The 17798-nt window shown below is 43.5% G+C and overlaps 1 protein-coding gene across 1 annotated transcript in view; it reads right to left on the bottom strand.

Moving 5' to 3' along the window:
* HSD17B8 (hydroxysteroid 17-beta dehydrogenase 8) overlaps positions 1-17798 on the bottom strand; it is a 47892-nt gene that overhangs the window by 19203 nt on the left and 10891 nt on the right. The window contains exons 2-7 of the mRNA XM_077484688.1: positions 17180-17382; positions 16986-17102; positions 10637-10732; positions 6268-6353; positions 2581-2665; positions 2458-2500 (exon numbers count right to left, since the gene is read on the bottom strand). Coding sequence (XP_077340814.1) covers positions 2458-2500; positions 2581-2665; positions 6268-6353; positions 10637-10732; positions 16986-17102; positions 17180-17382 — 630 coding nt within the window. The remainder of the gene's footprint in view (positions 1-2457; positions 2501-2580; positions 2666-6267; positions 6354-10636; positions 10733-16985; positions 17103-17179; positions 17383-17798) is intronic.

Here is a 17798-nt window from a genome sequence, read left to right on the forward strand (position 1 = left end):
TTTCATGAATTTTGACTTGATATACAAGCAATATGGCAATATGGTTATATTTAATGAAGGTACAACATTTAGCAAGTCACATCCTCCCAACTCATCATCCTCCGCACCGCCATCGACGTCATCCCTTCCACGCTGCGTTCCCCAAGCTCTTCAAGCCTCGCTTTCAGATCGCTCTACTGCAGGGTAGTCTTGCCGGTCACGACTGCAGACTGACAACGGTAAGAGCCGGGGGTGTGGCGGTTGGTCTATGTGGACTGCTTTACCATAGATGTCTTCATATTAGAGATGTGCCTCTTCTAATCATCAACCATATGAGTTGCTAAATGTTGTACAGTAAAACCTTGGTTTGAGAGCATTTTGCAAGACAAGCAACATTTTTTTTTAATACATTTTGACTTGATATACAAGTAGCGTCATGTCACAACAGAGTATAAAAGAGAAGAGAGGCGCCTCTAAGTGAAGCAATATGGTTACAGTGAATGAAGGTACAACATTTAACAACTCACATGGTTGATGATTAAACAGGCACATCTAGGTATGCAGGCATCCGGGGTAAAGTTGTCCACATAGACCATCCTCCATATCGCCAACAATGTCATCCCTTCCAGGCTGAGCTCCACCAGCAGTTCAAGCCTTGCTTTCAGGTCGCTCTACTGCAGGGTAATCTTCCAGGTCACGATTGCAGACTGACAGCGGTGAGAGCCGGCGGTGCGGGGGATAGTCTATGTGGACAGCTTTACCCAAGATGTCTGTGCCATGTGCCTCTTTTAATCATCAATCATGTGAGTTGCTAAATGTTGTACCTTCATTAACTACTTCAGATCCACGCTATAGCCGAATGACGGCTACAGCGCGGACCTGCTTTGCTGGAAGTAGGTCCATTGAAGTCCTCCTGTGCCCAAGCGGCCTACGCGCACGGCACGCTCTGTGATCAGCCAGTCTATGAGACTCGCTGGATCACAGATCGGAGTAAGGGGTCAATCCCAACCCCTTACCACGTGATCAGCTGTAAGCCAATGACAGCTGATCATGTGATGTCAACAGAGCTGGTAATCAGCTATTTTTTCTCCTCGCGCTGACAGCGTGAGGAGAGAAAAAAAAAAAGCAGATCACCAGCAGCCGTGAGAGGGACATCAGTCCCGATCACGGCAAGCTGCCGCCAGATCCTCAGTGCTCACCTGTGCCCCCTAGCAACAGGCAACAGTGCTGCCTCCCAGTGCCCACAAGCGCCACCCATTAGTGCCCAGAGTGCCACCCATCAGTGCCATCTACCAGTGCCTGAACAGTGCTGCACATCAGTGCCACCTATCAATGACCATCAGTGTCACCTACCAGTGCCACCCATCAGTGCCACCCATCAGTGCCACCCATCAGGGCCCATCAGTGCCATCGTATTAGTGGCCATCAGTGCTGCCTTAACTTTGCCTATCAGTGCCCATCAGTGCAGTCTCATGAGCGCATATCAATAAAGGAGAAAATGACCTGTTTGCAAAATTTTCAATTTTTTTTGTTTGTTTAGCAAAAAATAAAACCCCAGCTGTGATTAAATATCACCAAAAGAAAGCTTTATTTGTGTGAAAAAATTATAAAAATTTAATTTTGGTACAGTGTTGTATGACCGCGCAATTGTCATTCAAAGTGCGTCAGCACTGAAAGCTGCAAATTCGTGTGGGCAGGAGGGGGGCTTAAGTGCAGAGTAAGCAAGTGGCTAAATGTAACCATATTTCTACACTTAGAGGCGCCTCTCTTCTCTTTTATACATTTTATGGTTACACAATCTATCACATTGCTATAATCTTTTTATATGGACTATAAACTGAAAGATTTATGAGTAAATGGTTGTGGAACGAATCATCCCATTATTTATTATGGGGAAATTGGCTTTGATATACAAGTGCTTTGGATTACAAGCATGTTTCTGGAACAAATTATGCTGGCAATCCAAGGTTTTAATGTACCTTCATTAAATGTAACCATATTGCTACACTTAGAGGCGCCTCTCTTCTCTTTCATACTCTGTAGATCCTGCTGGATTTTGCTTCTAATTCCTTGTGGAGGCTTCCATTTATGGATGGACATTTTATGGTTACACAACCTATCACATTGCTATATTCTTTTTATATGGACTATAAACTGAAAGACTTATGATCAAATGGTTGTGGAATGAATCATCTGAGTTTCCAATATTTCTTATGAGGACATTTGCTTTGATATACAAGTGCTTTGGATTACAAGCATGTTTCCGGAACGAATTATGCTCGCAATACAAGGTTTTACTGTACTTCAATAAAAATGAATTGAAAGTTGCCGAAATTACTAATGTGTGTTTTCTCTGTCTCATTTAAAATTTTCAATAAAAATCATTGAAAGTAAAACTGAATTGAAAGTGAAAAATAAAAGGTAATAGGAGGGAAAACAGAAATAAAAATAAATTTAGGATGAAGGTTTGTCATTTACCTTCTGGCTGACCAAGTCTTCCCATTGGAATCAGACCAGCAAACTGCGGGCAAAGATCCAAAACAAAGTCAGAAACCAGAGAAACACACAGAGATAAAAAATAATAATTTCAAATCAGCTCACTTTGTCCAGGACTTTCTGTGGGACTTTGTCAGTCATCGGTGTGGCGATAAATCCAGGCAGTACGGTGTTACATCGGATATCGAACCTGGTGAGGTGACAACAGAAGCGAAGATAAGACAGGAAGCACCTATATGAGGCAGTCTACAGACAGGTGTGATAAGTCATTTAGATCAGGGTTGCATGGATGCCACTTTTTTAAGACCAACTACCAATACTTTTTTTTTAATGTCATGTGACTGTAGCACTAATATGCAGCACTGATGAGACTGTGTCAGTTGTTTTTTAATTTTTTTTAATTATTTTTTTACAATTTATTTTTTCATAATTTTTTTTTACATTTATTTATTTTTTTACAATGCCTTCTTTTTTTTGGGGGAGGGGGGGAGTGGATGGTAAAAAAAAAAAAATAATAATAATAATTACAATTCTTTATTTATTTATTTTATATGATCCCTGTTGGGGGGCTTTGGTGAGATATCAGGGGTCTAAACCCCCGACATCTCCCCTATGAGACAGAAAAAGGGACTGAGGACACAGATTCCCCAGTCCCTTTCTCTGCAGCCTCAACTGCACTGAATACAAAATACTAATGATTCCCATTTCCTGGATTGTTTTATCCATCGCACTTTTTAACCTTCGAAATATGAGTTGTTTAACTTTGGGTGATTAAAAATTGTTTTTAAATCTACACCCAGAGGCGCCTCTTTTGTATTCTTTTATAGTTCGGATCATAGTTTCTGTTTCCCTTGAGGCTGCCCTGTGTGTATAAACTCCCTGTCATCGGATCCCTATCTCTGGCAGAAATCCTTTATGGACACTATATATTATATGGACTCTGTTTGGACTAACAGCATGTTTATATAGTCTCAGACTACCTGCCCTGTGCGTGTAAATTTTTTTTCCAGTGATCTGGCTCACTGCCCATTTACTTGTATATATCCGCTGCACTGAAGATGAATGGACAGGAGACAGAGGCTCCTCTCCATTTATAAACTTACGAAACAGAGAAAACACAGTTTAGGATGCTCAGTTACGAATGGACAGACAGTGATCACTGACTGAGCATTCAGAAAAGGAAGGAGCCAGTAAATGACAGATTTATGGGCTCCTTCCTCCGCTCTCTGCAGTAACTGCAGGGGAGGCAGAGAGTGGGAGGGGGGCATGGCTGTGGGGAGCACTGTGGTGGGGGCTGTGATTGCTGGGGGTGCTGTGGTGTGAGGGGGCACTGAACTGTGGAGGCACTGTAATCATTGCAGAGCCCCTTTGCAGGGCAGTCCCCCATTGTGTTGCAGTGCCCCTTTGCATTGCAGTGTGAGGGACTGGCTACATGGGTGTCTCATTGCAGGCTGCCCCTGCTGGTGACCACGCCCTCACCGATCCCTGGAGGAACTGGCTGCTCGGTCTGGAAAGCCTGGGCCTTTTTTATTTTTTTTGTCACCGCCAAGGCCTGCCTCCCACTGACACTAATGATGGGGCAATATTCCTCCCAGTGACACCAATGATGGGGTACTATTCCTCCCACTGACACCAATGATGGGGTACTATTCCTCCCACTGACACCAATGATGGGGCACTATTCCTCCCACTGACACCAATGATGGGGCACTATTCCTCCCACTGACACCAATGATGGGGCACTATTCCTCCCACTGACACCAATGATGGGGCACTATTCCTCCCACTGACACCAATGATGGGGCACTATTCATCACACTGACACCAATGATGGGGCACTATTCATCACACTGACACTAATGATGTGGGGCACTATTCTTCACACTGACACTAATGATGTGGGGCAATATTCCTTCCACTGACATCAATGATGGGGCACTATTTCTCCCACTGACATCAATGATGGGGCACTATTTCTCCCACTGACACCAATGAGGGGGCACTATTCCTCCCACTGACACCAATGAGGGGGCACTATTCCTCCCACTGACACCAATGAGGGGGCACTATTCATCCCACTGACACTAATGATGTGGGGCACTATTCTTCACACTGACACCAATGATGGGGCAATATTCCTTCCACTGACATCAATGATGGGGCACTATTTCTCACACTGACACCAACAGTAGTGCCTAATTCCTGCCACTGATACCAACAATGGGGCACCATTTATTCCACTGACACCAACGACAGGGCACTATTCCTCCCACTGACACCAATGATGGGGCACTATTTCTCCCACTGACACCCATGATAGGGGCACAATTGCTCTCACTGACACCCATGATGGGGCACAATTGCTCCCAGTGACACCAATGATGGGGCACTATTCCTCCCACTGACACCAATGATGGGGCACTATTCCTCCCACTGACACCAATGATGGGGCACTATTCCTCCCACTGACACCAATGATGGGCACTATTTCTCCCACTGACATCAATGATGGGGCACAATTCCTCCCACTAACACCAATGATGGGGCATTATTTACTCCCATTGATGCCAGGCATAATCTACTCACATTGGCCCCCTCAAAGTCTGAAGGACAGTAAACCAGCCCATTGTGTAGAAAGTTTGAAGACCCCTGATCTAGGCTATTAATGAGAAGTTCTAAATCACTTGCTGACAGCCGATGTACATCCCTACTCTAGGGACGGATATCGTTGTTATGGCAGCAGCTAGCTGCCATAACCCCGGTATCCCCGTGTTTGGCCAGCGGTCGGCTACAAGATAAAAGTGGTCTCTGCAGCGGATTCACCGCAAGATCACTTTTATCGGTGGTGGGAGAGGGGGCCCCCCTCCCGCCACAATCCGGTGCCCTCCGCCATTTACCGGAGCCGTCGGCAGAGGCGATCCCGTCTATCCCCTGGGCTGACATGGAGACAAGTGAGGGGAAGATGGCCCCCACCCGTCTCCATGACACTTTTTTTCAAATTGCATTTTAGTGCAAATATGAGATCAGAGATCTTTTTGACCCCGGATCTCATATTTAAGAGGTCCTATCATGCTTTTTTTCCATTACAATTGATGTTTACATTCCTTGTAATAGGAATAAAAGTGACATTTTCTTTTTTAAAACAGTGTAAAAATAAAAAGTAAAAGGTAAAATAAATAAGCAAAAAAAAAAATGTTTTTTTAAATGTGCCCCGTCCCGCCAAGATTGCGCACAGAAGCGAACGCATTGCTAAACAGTGTTCAAACCACACATGTGAGGTATCTGCATGATCGGCAGAGCGAGAGCAATAATTCTATCCCTAGACCTCCTCTGTAACGCAAAACATGCAACTGGTAGAATTTTTTAAATGTCGCCTATGGAGATTTTTAAGGGTAAATGTTTGTCGCCATTCCACAAGTGGGCAAAAATTTGAAGTGTGACATGTTGGGCATCAATTTATTTGGCGTAACGTTATATTTCACAAAAAAAAAAAATGGGCTAACTTTACTGTTGTCTTTTTTTTCATTCAAAAAAGTAGATTTAAAAAAAAAAGAAAATGCGCTTGTAAGACCGCTGCGCAAATACAGACAGAAAGTACTGCAACGACCGCCATTTTATTCTCTAGGGTGTTAGAAAAAAATATGTATAATGTTTGGGGGTTCGGAGTAATTTTCTAGCAAAAAAACAAACAAACAGTTTTTAACTTGTAAACGCGGCTTCTTGTAGGCCACTGAGATGGGAAGGAATACTGTATTGTACAGATTGCTTAACATATAAAAAGAGTTTTCTCACTTAGCCAGTTCTTTAGCGGCAGTCCTAGTTAAACCTTCTACTCCGGCCTTAGATGCAGCATAGTTGGCCTGACCCAGATTGCCCACCTGTGAAAGATCAAAATAAGTTTTTGAAATTATATGATATCTACTGACTGTCCCACAATAATGACATGCAGCTACATGATAAAGTATTCACATCCCTTGAAAATTTTCAACATCTCGTCATGTTACAACCAAAAATGTAAATGTATTTTATTGGGATTTTATGAGATAGACCAACACAAAGTGGTACAGAATTATGAAGTGGAAGGAACTGATAAATGGCTTTCATATTTTTTTTTTTACAAATAAATATTTGAAAAGTGAGGCGTGCATTTGTATTCAGCCCCCTTTACACCGATACCAATTGCATTCACAAGTCACATAATTATAATTAGTAAATAGAGTCCACCTGTAAGTAATTTAATGTCAATATAAATACAGCTGTTCTGTGAAGCCCTCAGAGGTATGTTAGAGAACCTTAGTGAACAAACAGCATCATGAAGGCCAAGGAACACACCAGACAGGTCAGGGATAAAGTTCTGGAGAAGTGTAAAGCAGGGTTAGGGTATAAAAAAAAATCCCAAGGTTTAAACATCTCACGGAGCTCTGTTTAATCCATTATCGGAAAATGGAAAGAGTATGGCACAACTGCAAACCTACCAAGACATGGCCGTCCACCTAAACTGACAGGCCGAGCAAGGAGAGCATTCATCATAGAAGCAGCCAAGAAGCCCATGGTAACTCTGGAGGAGCTGCAGAGATCCACAGCTCAGGTGGGAGAATCTGTCCACAGGACAACTATTAGTCGTGCTCTCCACAAATCTGGCCTTTATGGAAGAGTGGCAAGAAGAAAGACAGCCATAGGAAGTCCCATTTGCCTTGTGGGGGACACAGCAGACATGTGGAAGAAGGTGCTCTGGTCAGATGAGACCAAAATTTTACTTTTTGGCCTAAAAGCAAAATGCTATGTGTGGCGGAAAACTAACACTGCACATCACCCTGAACACACCATACCCACCGTGAAACATGGTGGTGGCAACATCATGTGGTGGGGATGCTTTTCTTCAGCAGGGACAGGGAAGCTGATCAGAGTTGATGGGAAGATGGATGGAGCCAAATACAGGGCAATCTTAGCAGAAACCCTGTTAGAGTCTGCAAAAGACTTGGGACTGGGGCGGAGGTTCACCTGACACTCTTCACCTGACGATCTCCATCTAATCTGATTGAGCTTGAGCTACTTTGCAAAGAAGAATGGGCAAAAATGTCACTCTCTAGATGTGCAAAGCTGGTAGAGACATCCCCAAAAAGACTTGCAGCTGTAATTGCAGTGAAAGGAGGTTCTACAAAGTATTGACTCAGGGGGGGGCGCTATACAAACACATGTCACACTTTTCACATATTTGTAAAAAATGTTGAAAACCATTTATCATTTTCCTTCCACTTCTTTATTATAGGCCACTTTGTGTTGGTCTATCACACAAAATTCCAATCAAATACATTTATGTTTTTGGTTGTAACATGACAAAATATAGAAAATGTCAAATTTTTCAAGGCACTTTATCTCTGGATGTAGAATAGAAGTGGCTGCAAAGAAACTGCAGGAGAATGCTAACAAACAACAAAGAAAGGAAAAATCCAAAAAACATATTTTAAAAAAATGACACTTTGTTTTTAAGAAACACAGTGCTGTAGCACACTAAGTCAATGTATTAAAGTGGTTGTAAACCCTTACAAACCACTTTGACCCACAGGTAAGCCTAGATTAAGGCTTACCTGTAGGTCTAAGAAATAGCTCCTAAACCTATACGGTTTAGGAGATATTTACAAAAAGACAGGCACCGCTGTCTACGGCACATGCGCCGTAGACATCGGTGCACAGGCGCACTGAGCAGGCCGCAGATCACTGCAATCTGCCGCTCGTGTCGGCTCCCGTGCGCATAGGGGTTGTCCAGGATAACTGGGCTCAGCAGACGTGGGTTAAATGATGCTGCCCATCAGACAGAGCATTCATGACAGAGAAAATGTACTGCAGGGGAAAGCTCTAGACTGAAAAAAAGAGCTTTCTACAGAGCTATCTTTTAATATTCATATTATATATATATATATATATATATATATATATATATTCATTCATTTTTATTCTGCTATTTTTGGCTGGACTTCTGCTTTAATTAAAGAGGTGATTAGGCTGCGATACGGCCAAATTGCTGGTTTTAAGATGGACCCCTTAATATTATTCGGTTAGGCCTCATGCACACTGGATGTTAAAATAATGTTATAAAACATCCAGTAGTTTTAGTGCGTTTTTCAACATTTTTGCAATAGTGTTTTTTTTTTTTTTCAATGAATCAAAAACGTTAATAAACGCTGGTGAGTGGCGTTTTTGAGCTTTTATTGGCGGTTTTTGACATTAGAGCGTTTTTACAGCTTAAAAACTCCTCTCAGAACCCACTAGTTTTGGGGTTTTTGAAAGCCAAAAAACACCCCAGCCAAAAACTGCTAAAAACAGCCTATGGGGGTTATTTACGAAAGGAAAATCAACTTTGCACTACAAGTGTACTTGGAGGTGCAGTCGCTGTAAATCTGAGGGGTAGATCTGAAACAAGGGGAAGCTCTGCTGATTTTATCATCCAATCGTGTGCAAGCTAAAATGCTGTTTTATATTTTCCTTGCATGTCCCCCCTGGATCTACAGCGACTTTACTTCCAAGTGCACTTGTAGTGGAACGTGGATTTGGCTTTAGTAAATAACCCCCTATGTGTGTATGGACACATAGGATAACATTATGGTGAGAAAGACATAGGATAACATGATGGGGAGAAGGACATAGGATAACATGATGGGGAGAAGGACATAGGATAACATGATGGGGAGAAGGACATAGGATAACATGATGGGGAGAAGGACATAGGATAACATGATGGGGAGAAGGACATAGGATAACATGATGGGGAGAAGGGCATAGGATAACATGATGGAGAGAAGGACATAGGATAACATGATGGGGAGAAGGACATAGGATAACATGATGGAGAGTAGGACATAGGATAACATGATGGAGAGAAGGGCATAGGATAACATGATGGGGAGAAGGACACAGGGGAGTAGGACATAGGGTATCATGATGGGGAGAAGGACATAGGGTAACATGATGGAGAGAAGGACATAGGGTAACATGATGGGGAGAAGGACATAGGGTATCATGATGGAGAGAAGGACATAGGGTAACATGATGGGGAGAAGGACATAGGATAACATGATGGGGAGAAGGACATAGGATAACATGATGGGGAGAAGGACATAGGATAACATGATGGGGAGAAGGACATAGGATAACATGATGGGGAGAAGGACATAGGATAACATGATGGGGAGAAGGACATAGGGTATCATGATGGAGAGAAGGACATAGGATAACATGATGGGGAGAAGGACATAGGGTAACATTAGGGGGAGAAGGACATAGGATAACATGATGGGGAGAAGGACATAGGGTAACATGATGGGGAGAAGGACATAGGGTAACATGATGGGGAGAAGGACATAGGGTAACATGATGGGGAGAAGGACATAGGGTATCATTATGGGGAGAAGGACATAGGGTAACATGATGGGGAGAAGGACATAGGGTATCATTATGGGGAGAAGGACATAGGGTAACATGATGGGGAGAAGGACATAGGATAACATGATGGGGAGAAGGACATAGGGTAACATGATGGGGAGAAGGACATAGGGTAACATGATGGGGAGAAGGACATAGGGTAACATGATGGGGAGAAGGACATAGGGTAACATGATGGGGAGAAGGACATAGGGTATCATTATGGGGAGAAGGACATAGGGTAACATGATGGGGAGAAGGACATAGGGTATCATTATGGGGAGAAGGACATAGGGTAACATGATGGGGAGAAGGACATAGGATAACATGATGGGGAGAAGGACATAGGGTAACATGATGGGGAGAAGGACATAGGGTAACATGATGGGGAGAAGGACATAGGATAACATGATGGGGAGAAGGACATAGGGTAACATGATGGGGAGAAGGACATAGGATAACATGATGGGGAGAAGGACATAGGGTAACATGATGGGGAGAAGGACATAGGATAACATGATGGGGAGAAGGACATAGGGTATCATTATGGGGAGAAGGACATAGGGTAACATGATGAAGACTGTAAAAAAAAAAACGTCTGACGCCAAAAACAGGTGCTGTAAAAACGTCCGGTGTAAATTAGGCCTCTGGGTTTTCTTCAGTTTAAGGAATGGCCTCACCAGAGATATAACAAGTACAGTTTTCCATCACTGGGAAAAATCTCGATACGTTGAGGACTCACCTTTCCCACAATACTGCCAATGTTGATGATGGAACCGCCATTTTGTCCGGTGGCTAGGATGGCTCGGGCCACGGCTTGTGTAATCAGAAATGTACCCTTCAGGAAACAAAGAGAGAATTAACTCTTTACATTACCCATAACAAACTTTCTACTGAAAAAACAAACAAACAAAAAAACAAATTGAATGATCATGGGTACCTACCCACTTCCCTACAAACTGATGATGATAGGTTGCCCTAAAGCAGAGATGGTGAGCCTTGGCACCCCAGATGTTTTGGAACCACATTTCCCATGATTCTCATGTACTCTGCAGTGTAGTGGAGCATAATGGGAAATGTAGTTCCAAAACATCTGGGGTGCCAAGGCTCACCATCACTGCCTCAAAGCCTACATGAACCCAAAACCCACATTTTATGTACGTTTGCTTGCCAGTCCTTATATGTGATGACTGCATTAGTTTTCTTTTTAACCACTTGCTTACTGGGCACTTTTACCCCCTTCCTGCCCAGGCAAATTTTCAGCTTTGAGCACTGTCACCCTTGGAATGACAATGCACGGTCATGGAACACTGCACCCAAATGACATTTTTAGAATTTTTTTCACACAAATAGAGCTTTATTTTGGTGGTATTCATTCACCACTTTTTACATTTTTTTTTTTGCTAAATAAACAAATAAAGTCCGAAAATTGTGGAAAAAAAGAAAAACATTTTCATAGTTTGTTATAAAATTTTGCAAACAGGTAATTTTCTCTTTCACTGATGTGCACTAAAGAGGCTGCACTGATGGGCACCGATCAGGCTGCACTGATGGGCAATGATGAGGCTGCACTGATGGGCAATGATGAGGCTGCACTGATGGGCAATGATGAGGCTGCACTGATGAGGAGGCACAGATTAGCAGCACTGGTGGGCACTGTTGGGACTGCACTGATAATCAGTGTAGATGTCTTTTTTACACTAGTCGATTATCGGCTCTCTTCTCCTCTCCTCATGCTGTCAGCGCGAGGAAAGGAAAGCCAATAACCAGCTTCTGTTTACATCCATGATCAGCTGTCATTGGACACAACTGATCACGTGTTAAAGAGCCGCTGATTGGCTCTTTACTTCAATCTGTGATCAGCAGTATCTGGAGGACACTGCAATCATAGATTGAACCGCCCGCACCACACAGTGGCCCTGATCACAGGACGCCATCATATGACGGCATTCCAGAACTAGCTGGCCGCGCTTTAGCCGTCATTCAGGTATAGCGCGGTCGGCAAGCGGTTATTTTTTTTTTTCCTTGATGATCCTGCCTGTACCGGTTCCTGTTGTGGGCTGACAACATTATATCTATTTAGGAGCAGTGTTGTCACCCTAGGCTGCTCTCCTGATTTGGACAACAAACATCACTTTTCATTACATGGGGAGGAGGACTTGTGTAGTTCAGATATTAGCAGCGAAAGCTGATAACATTGTCTGAGATTTCACAGTGTGCTGGAAGGGGATTAAAGTGGTTGTAAGCCTCAGACATGAAATATGAACAAAGCATTTCCCTCTATATGTCCCTCTATAGTGTGTACTTCCAGAGCACTAAGTGTCATTTCTGCCTGCTACCTCCTTCCTCCGCTATCACTTTTGACACCTTTCCTGACACCAAGAAAAAAAAAGTTAAATGGGAGGGAGCTCCAGCACACAGCCTGTGATTGACAGCCTCAGCTCTGTTCATGTGTGCTGTGTAAGGCTGGATTCACACCAATGCATTTTTAGTGCTTTTTGCATTTTGCAGATTTGCACTACAGTCCATTTATCATGGTTTCCTATGGAACACGTTCTACAGGGCAAATCTTCAAAAAGCACTAAAAATGCATAGGTGTGAATCCCGCCTAAAGGAGGGGGGGCGTGTGATTCTACCCTCCAATCATCTCTCAGAGCTCTCCTCACTGAGCTCTGCAGAGTGTAAATTTCAGCTCTCCACCCCCTGCTTCTCAATCCTGTGTAAATCACTTTGAATGAATGTAGGTGACAGACAGATGTAAATAAACAGGTACAACTGATGTAGTAGGATTTGCTTAATCTCTGTGTATCACCTGGGGTCAGCCACTTCACTGGGTATATGTGAGGAAGGGTTTACAACCCCTTTATGGTCAGGGCTATTGACAGCAGGAGCCATTTCCCCCCTCCCCAGGCAATTGCCAAAACTTCATGTGGAGCAGACAAGATGGCACAGCAGGGCACCTGGTCAAGTGGCAGGTAGAAAGATGAGGAAGGAGGAGCGGGTTCCCATGGTGGAGAGAGAGAGATGGCTGAAGGTATAACATATGTTAACATTAATATATATATATATTGAATATTAATATTATAATTGTTACTGGTGCCCTGCACTTGTACATATGAGGGAGTTTTTGTATAGTAGGCTACCCAGGGGGTTAGGATGAGGTCTGCTAACTCATGGGTGTTCACGGCTCTGCTCCCTATAAATACAAGAGGAGGCAGCCTATCTGGTGTCTTCTGGGCTTTCCACATGGAAACAGACAGGAAGGATTGCTGCAGAATGTAGTTCTACTGCAAGCCCGAGGTCCCCCTTTTGGGTTACCTGAAGTCAGATCATGAACCTTTTTAAAAGGGACTCTATCTAGGAGGTATGAACTGGACAGTCTGAACTAGGGGGAACTGGAACTGTGTATGGAGGAATTTGTGAGAGACTCTAATATTCTCTATCTGCAAGCATGTTCTTGAGTTATAAGACATTCCAAAACAGAACAATCACCGCGCTTATCACAAAAAAGCTGCTAGAAAAAAATAAATAAAAAATCTACCAAATTAAGAGCATGGTAGCTAAGTGGTTAGCACTTCCGCCTAGCAGCACCAGTTCAAATCCTAACCATGGCAATACCTGCCTGGAGTTTGCATGTTCTCCCTGTGCCTGCGTGGTTTCCTCCCACACTCCAAAGACATGCCGATAGGTTTATTGGCTCCTGTCTAAATTGGCCTTATTATGTGAGTTAGGGAGCTTACATTTTAAGCTCCTTGAGGGCAGGGACTGATGTAAATGTGCTACGTATATACTATATTACCAGAAGTTCTGGGACGCCTGCCTTTACACGCACATGAACTTTAATGGCATCCCAGACTTACTCCGTAGGGTTCAATATCGAGTTGGCTCCGCCCTTTGCAGCTACAACAGCTTCAACTCTTCTGGGAAGACTGTCCACAAGGTTTAGGAGATGTGTCTATGGGAATGTTTGACCGTTCTTCCAGAAGAGCATTTATGAGGTCAGGCACTAATGTTGGATGAGGAGGCCTGGCATGACAATGTCACTCTTGTAGGCCCCATCCTACATGTTTCGTCACAGATGACGTCATCAGGGGGTCCGTCCTGCAGTCTATGTCAGTGGTCATCAACTTCTGTCCTCAGGACCCACTAACAGGCCAGGTTTGCAGGATAACTGAAATACATCACAGGTGATGTCATTTGCTGCTTAGTGATTGTAGTATTCTAGTCTTCATCTCCCCCAAGGTAATACAGAAAACCTGGCCTGTTAGTGGGCCCCGAGGATAGGAGTTGATGGCCACTTGTCTACGCCATCTGTGACAAAAGCGTAGGGTGGGGACTACAAGAGTGATGTCATCACAAGAGCCCGGGAGCTTGCTTTAGCTCTTGTAAAATTTTAATACAGCATGCAGCTTCTGTAGACACCATCTGCCTGACAAGGGGGAGCATTGATGGCTAGCCTTCTAAAACAAATAGAACCCCTCAGTGCATAAACATACACGCTAGGCTGATCCCACTGTGCATGTTTATGTCACTACCAATTAAAAAAAAAAAAAAAAAAATCACATGGCAGACAAATCTTCTGAATGTCCCCTTATACCCAAAGCATAGTGAGCCAGAAAAACGAAGGCGAATGTTGAGAAATGGAAATTGTTAACATCTTATCTAGGTGCAGCGCTTGTCAATCTAATTATTCTGTTGCAGTGGAATTCATATATTTGCCTCATAGTAAAAATTGTACCCGTCTTGCGCCATCGTCCTCCTGACACACTACTGCACGCCACTATTGCACCAGATATACAAATTCATTTTCTGCGCCATTATTTGTTTGGCGTGGATTGTGAGTGTTTTCGTACGAAAAAGGCACCGTTTTTTTTTTTCTTACAATTGCCACACCAGTCACATCTTCTATTTCGAACCCTTCAACTGAACTATTATTTGGCGCATCTAACAAAGCAGGTTCCTAACTTCCTATACACTCGCCGGCCACTTTATTAGGTACACCTTTCTAGTACCGGGTTGGGCCACCTTTTGCCTTCATTCTTTGTGGCATAGACTCAACAAGGTGTTGGAAACATTCCTCAGAGATTTTTGTTCATATTGAAATGATAACATCAAGCAGTTGCTTCAGATTTGTCGGCTGTTCCTCCACAATGCCAATCTCCCGTTCCACCACATCACAGAGCTGCTCTATTGGATGAGATCTGGTGAGTGTGGAGGCCATTGGAGTCCAGTGACCTCATTGTCCAGTGGTGAGATGATTGGAGATTTGTGACATGGAGCATTATCCTGCTGGAAGGAGCCATCAGAAGATGGGTACACTGCAGTCATAAAGGGAAGGACATTATCAGCAACAATACTCAGGTAGGCCGTGGTGATTAAACAATGCTCAATTGGGACTAAGGGGCCTAAAGTGTGCCAAGAAAATATCCCTCCACACCATTACATTACCACCAGCCTGAGCCGTTGATACAAGGCAGGATGGATCCATGCTTTCATGTTGTTTACGTCAAATTCTGACCCTACCATCAGAATGTCGCAGCTGAAATTGAGACTCATCAGACCAGGCAACATTTTTCCAATCTTCTATTGTCCAATTTAGGTGAACCTGTGCCAATTGTAGCCTCAGTTTCCTGTTCTTAGCTGACAGGAGTGACGCCTGATATGGTCTTCTGCTACTGTAGCCCATCTGCTTCAAGGTTCGACGTGTTGTGCGTTCAGAGATGGTATCCTGCATACCTTGGTTGTAACGAGTTGTTATTTGAGTGACTGTTGCCTATCATCTGGAACCAGTCTACCCATTCTCCTCTGACATCAAGGCATTTTCCTCCACACAACTGCCGCTCACTGGATATTTTCTCTTTATCAGACCACTCTTTGTAAACCTGAGAGATGGTTGCAAGTGAAAATCCCAGTAGGCAGAACAAAACTCTGGATAGCCGCACACTGGAAAAAGACTTGAAATCCCGTCTTTTATTGAAAAATCGTAGGTCACATCACATCAGGTAATCCACAGCAAAAAGAAAAGGGGGGGTGCAATAATTTGACGCATTTCGCACTGTAATCAGTGCGAAATGCGCAATTGGTGAAATATAACATTTCTATTTCACCAATTGCACAGTTTAGGATTTTTCAAATTTTTCACATGTTATTATAATAATGGTATGCAGGCATGTATGTATCCATATGGTTTAACATGCCTGCATTAGTTTCACATAGCATTCACGTTTATTTGGGTTTATTTATTTGGCCTGTCTTTTGTTTTCTTTTGAGTGATTTGACCGCTTGGCAGCACATGTTGAGATCCGATTACAACTGTGGTTCAGCTGTTTGTAATTATTCTCACTAATCTTTCAATTATGTGATATGCCCCCTTTTTTAGTGCTATATATTTGTTGTTTGCTTGAAAGATAGTCAGCTATGAGTAAGCACTGATTCCAGTGCGAAACGCGTCAACATTATTGCACCCCCTTTTCTTTTTGCTGTGGATTACCTGATGTGAAGTGACCTACGATTTTTCAATAAAAGACGGGATTTCAAGTCTTTTTCCAGTGTGCGGCTATCCTGAGTTTTGTTCTGCCTACCTGCCTATTGTGTGTGTATCAGCCAGCACCCGGGGCTCATTAATAGGAGGAAGAGCTTTTGCCCTGGAGGGCTATCTTGGAGCGGTGGTTTTTCTTTCTCTGAAAATCCCAGTAGATCAGAAGTTTCTGAAATACTCAGACCAGCCCGTCTGGCACCAACAACCACGCCACGTTCAAAGTCACTTATCCCCTTTCTGATGCTCGGTTTGAACTTCAGCAAGTCGTCTTCATCACATCTAGATGCCTAACTGCACTGAGTTGCTGCCATGTGATTGGCTGATTAGCATTTTGTGTTAGCAAGCAATTTAACAGGTTTACCCAATAAAGTGTCCAGTAAATGTAGTTTTCCAGCGTCTGCAAGAACTGTCAGCGTGGCATCAAAGCCACCAAAGCCACATTAGAAAATTACTTGTAACGTAGCCCTGAATTGGACTATTTGCAGACAATTCTCATTGTCTGACACTTTGATAAATGAGGCTGCCAGCAGAGTAATGGAGCCTGTCAGATTACCTTGAGGTTGACGCTGAGCACAGAATCGAAAGCTTCCTCTGACAAGTGAAGCAGAAACTCGTCCCGGGTGATTCCGGCGCTGCTGACAGCAACACGAGGAGGGGCAGAGAAGCGAGACTGAAGAGACAAGACAGAGAAGTTATCTGGAGAATTGCTCGGCTCGTGACAATCACATGACACCGCCTCCCGTCTACCTGTATCTGCTCCATTAGTGCACCGACGCTGTCGCCTTGGGAGACGTCGGCCGTGAACGCCGCATGCTCTTGTCCGGGGAGGTTAGACGATAACGTCTGTAGAGTGTCATTAGCAGAGTTGATGTTCACATCAACGACAGCAACCGAAGCCCCCTCTCGGGAAAGTCTCTGACACACCGCTCGTCCGATTCCGCTGCCGCCACCTACAATAGAAAACAGCATATTCAAATTACATTCTGAAAAGTGATTCATACCCAAAAGGGCCTGGAAAATAGTCTTAAAGTGTTATTACAACCAGGACCCTGCATTCACTATATCTGCTCCCCACAGTGCACAGAACATGTAGTAATTATAAACTGCTAAATACCTTTTCTCATCAACAGTATATAGCATTTTTGTGACTTCTATCAGTGTCTGGTTAAAGCTTTTAGGTGGAGTTTTCATTCTCCTATGACTGTCCTATGAGGCTGCATGACCCCTGACCCTCTGTCTGGACAGTGCTGATTGGCCCTGTGCTGATCACTTGAAGCTTTTTGAAATGAATGTTAAAGGTCTCTTTTGTAATATTATATAGATGCATAGGATATAGCCCTGAGGAAGCAGTGACTACAACTGTGAA

Source organism: Lithobates pipiens, unplaced genomic scaffold (genome assembly GCF_037356315.1).
Source record: "Lithobates pipiens isolate NorthernLeopardFrog02 unplaced genomic scaffold, aLitPip1_a1.2 Scaffold_1, whole genome shotgun sequence".
In the NCBI taxonomy this organism is placed as follows: Eukaryota; Metazoa; Chordata; class Amphibia; order Anura; family Ranidae; genus Lithobates; species Lithobates pipiens.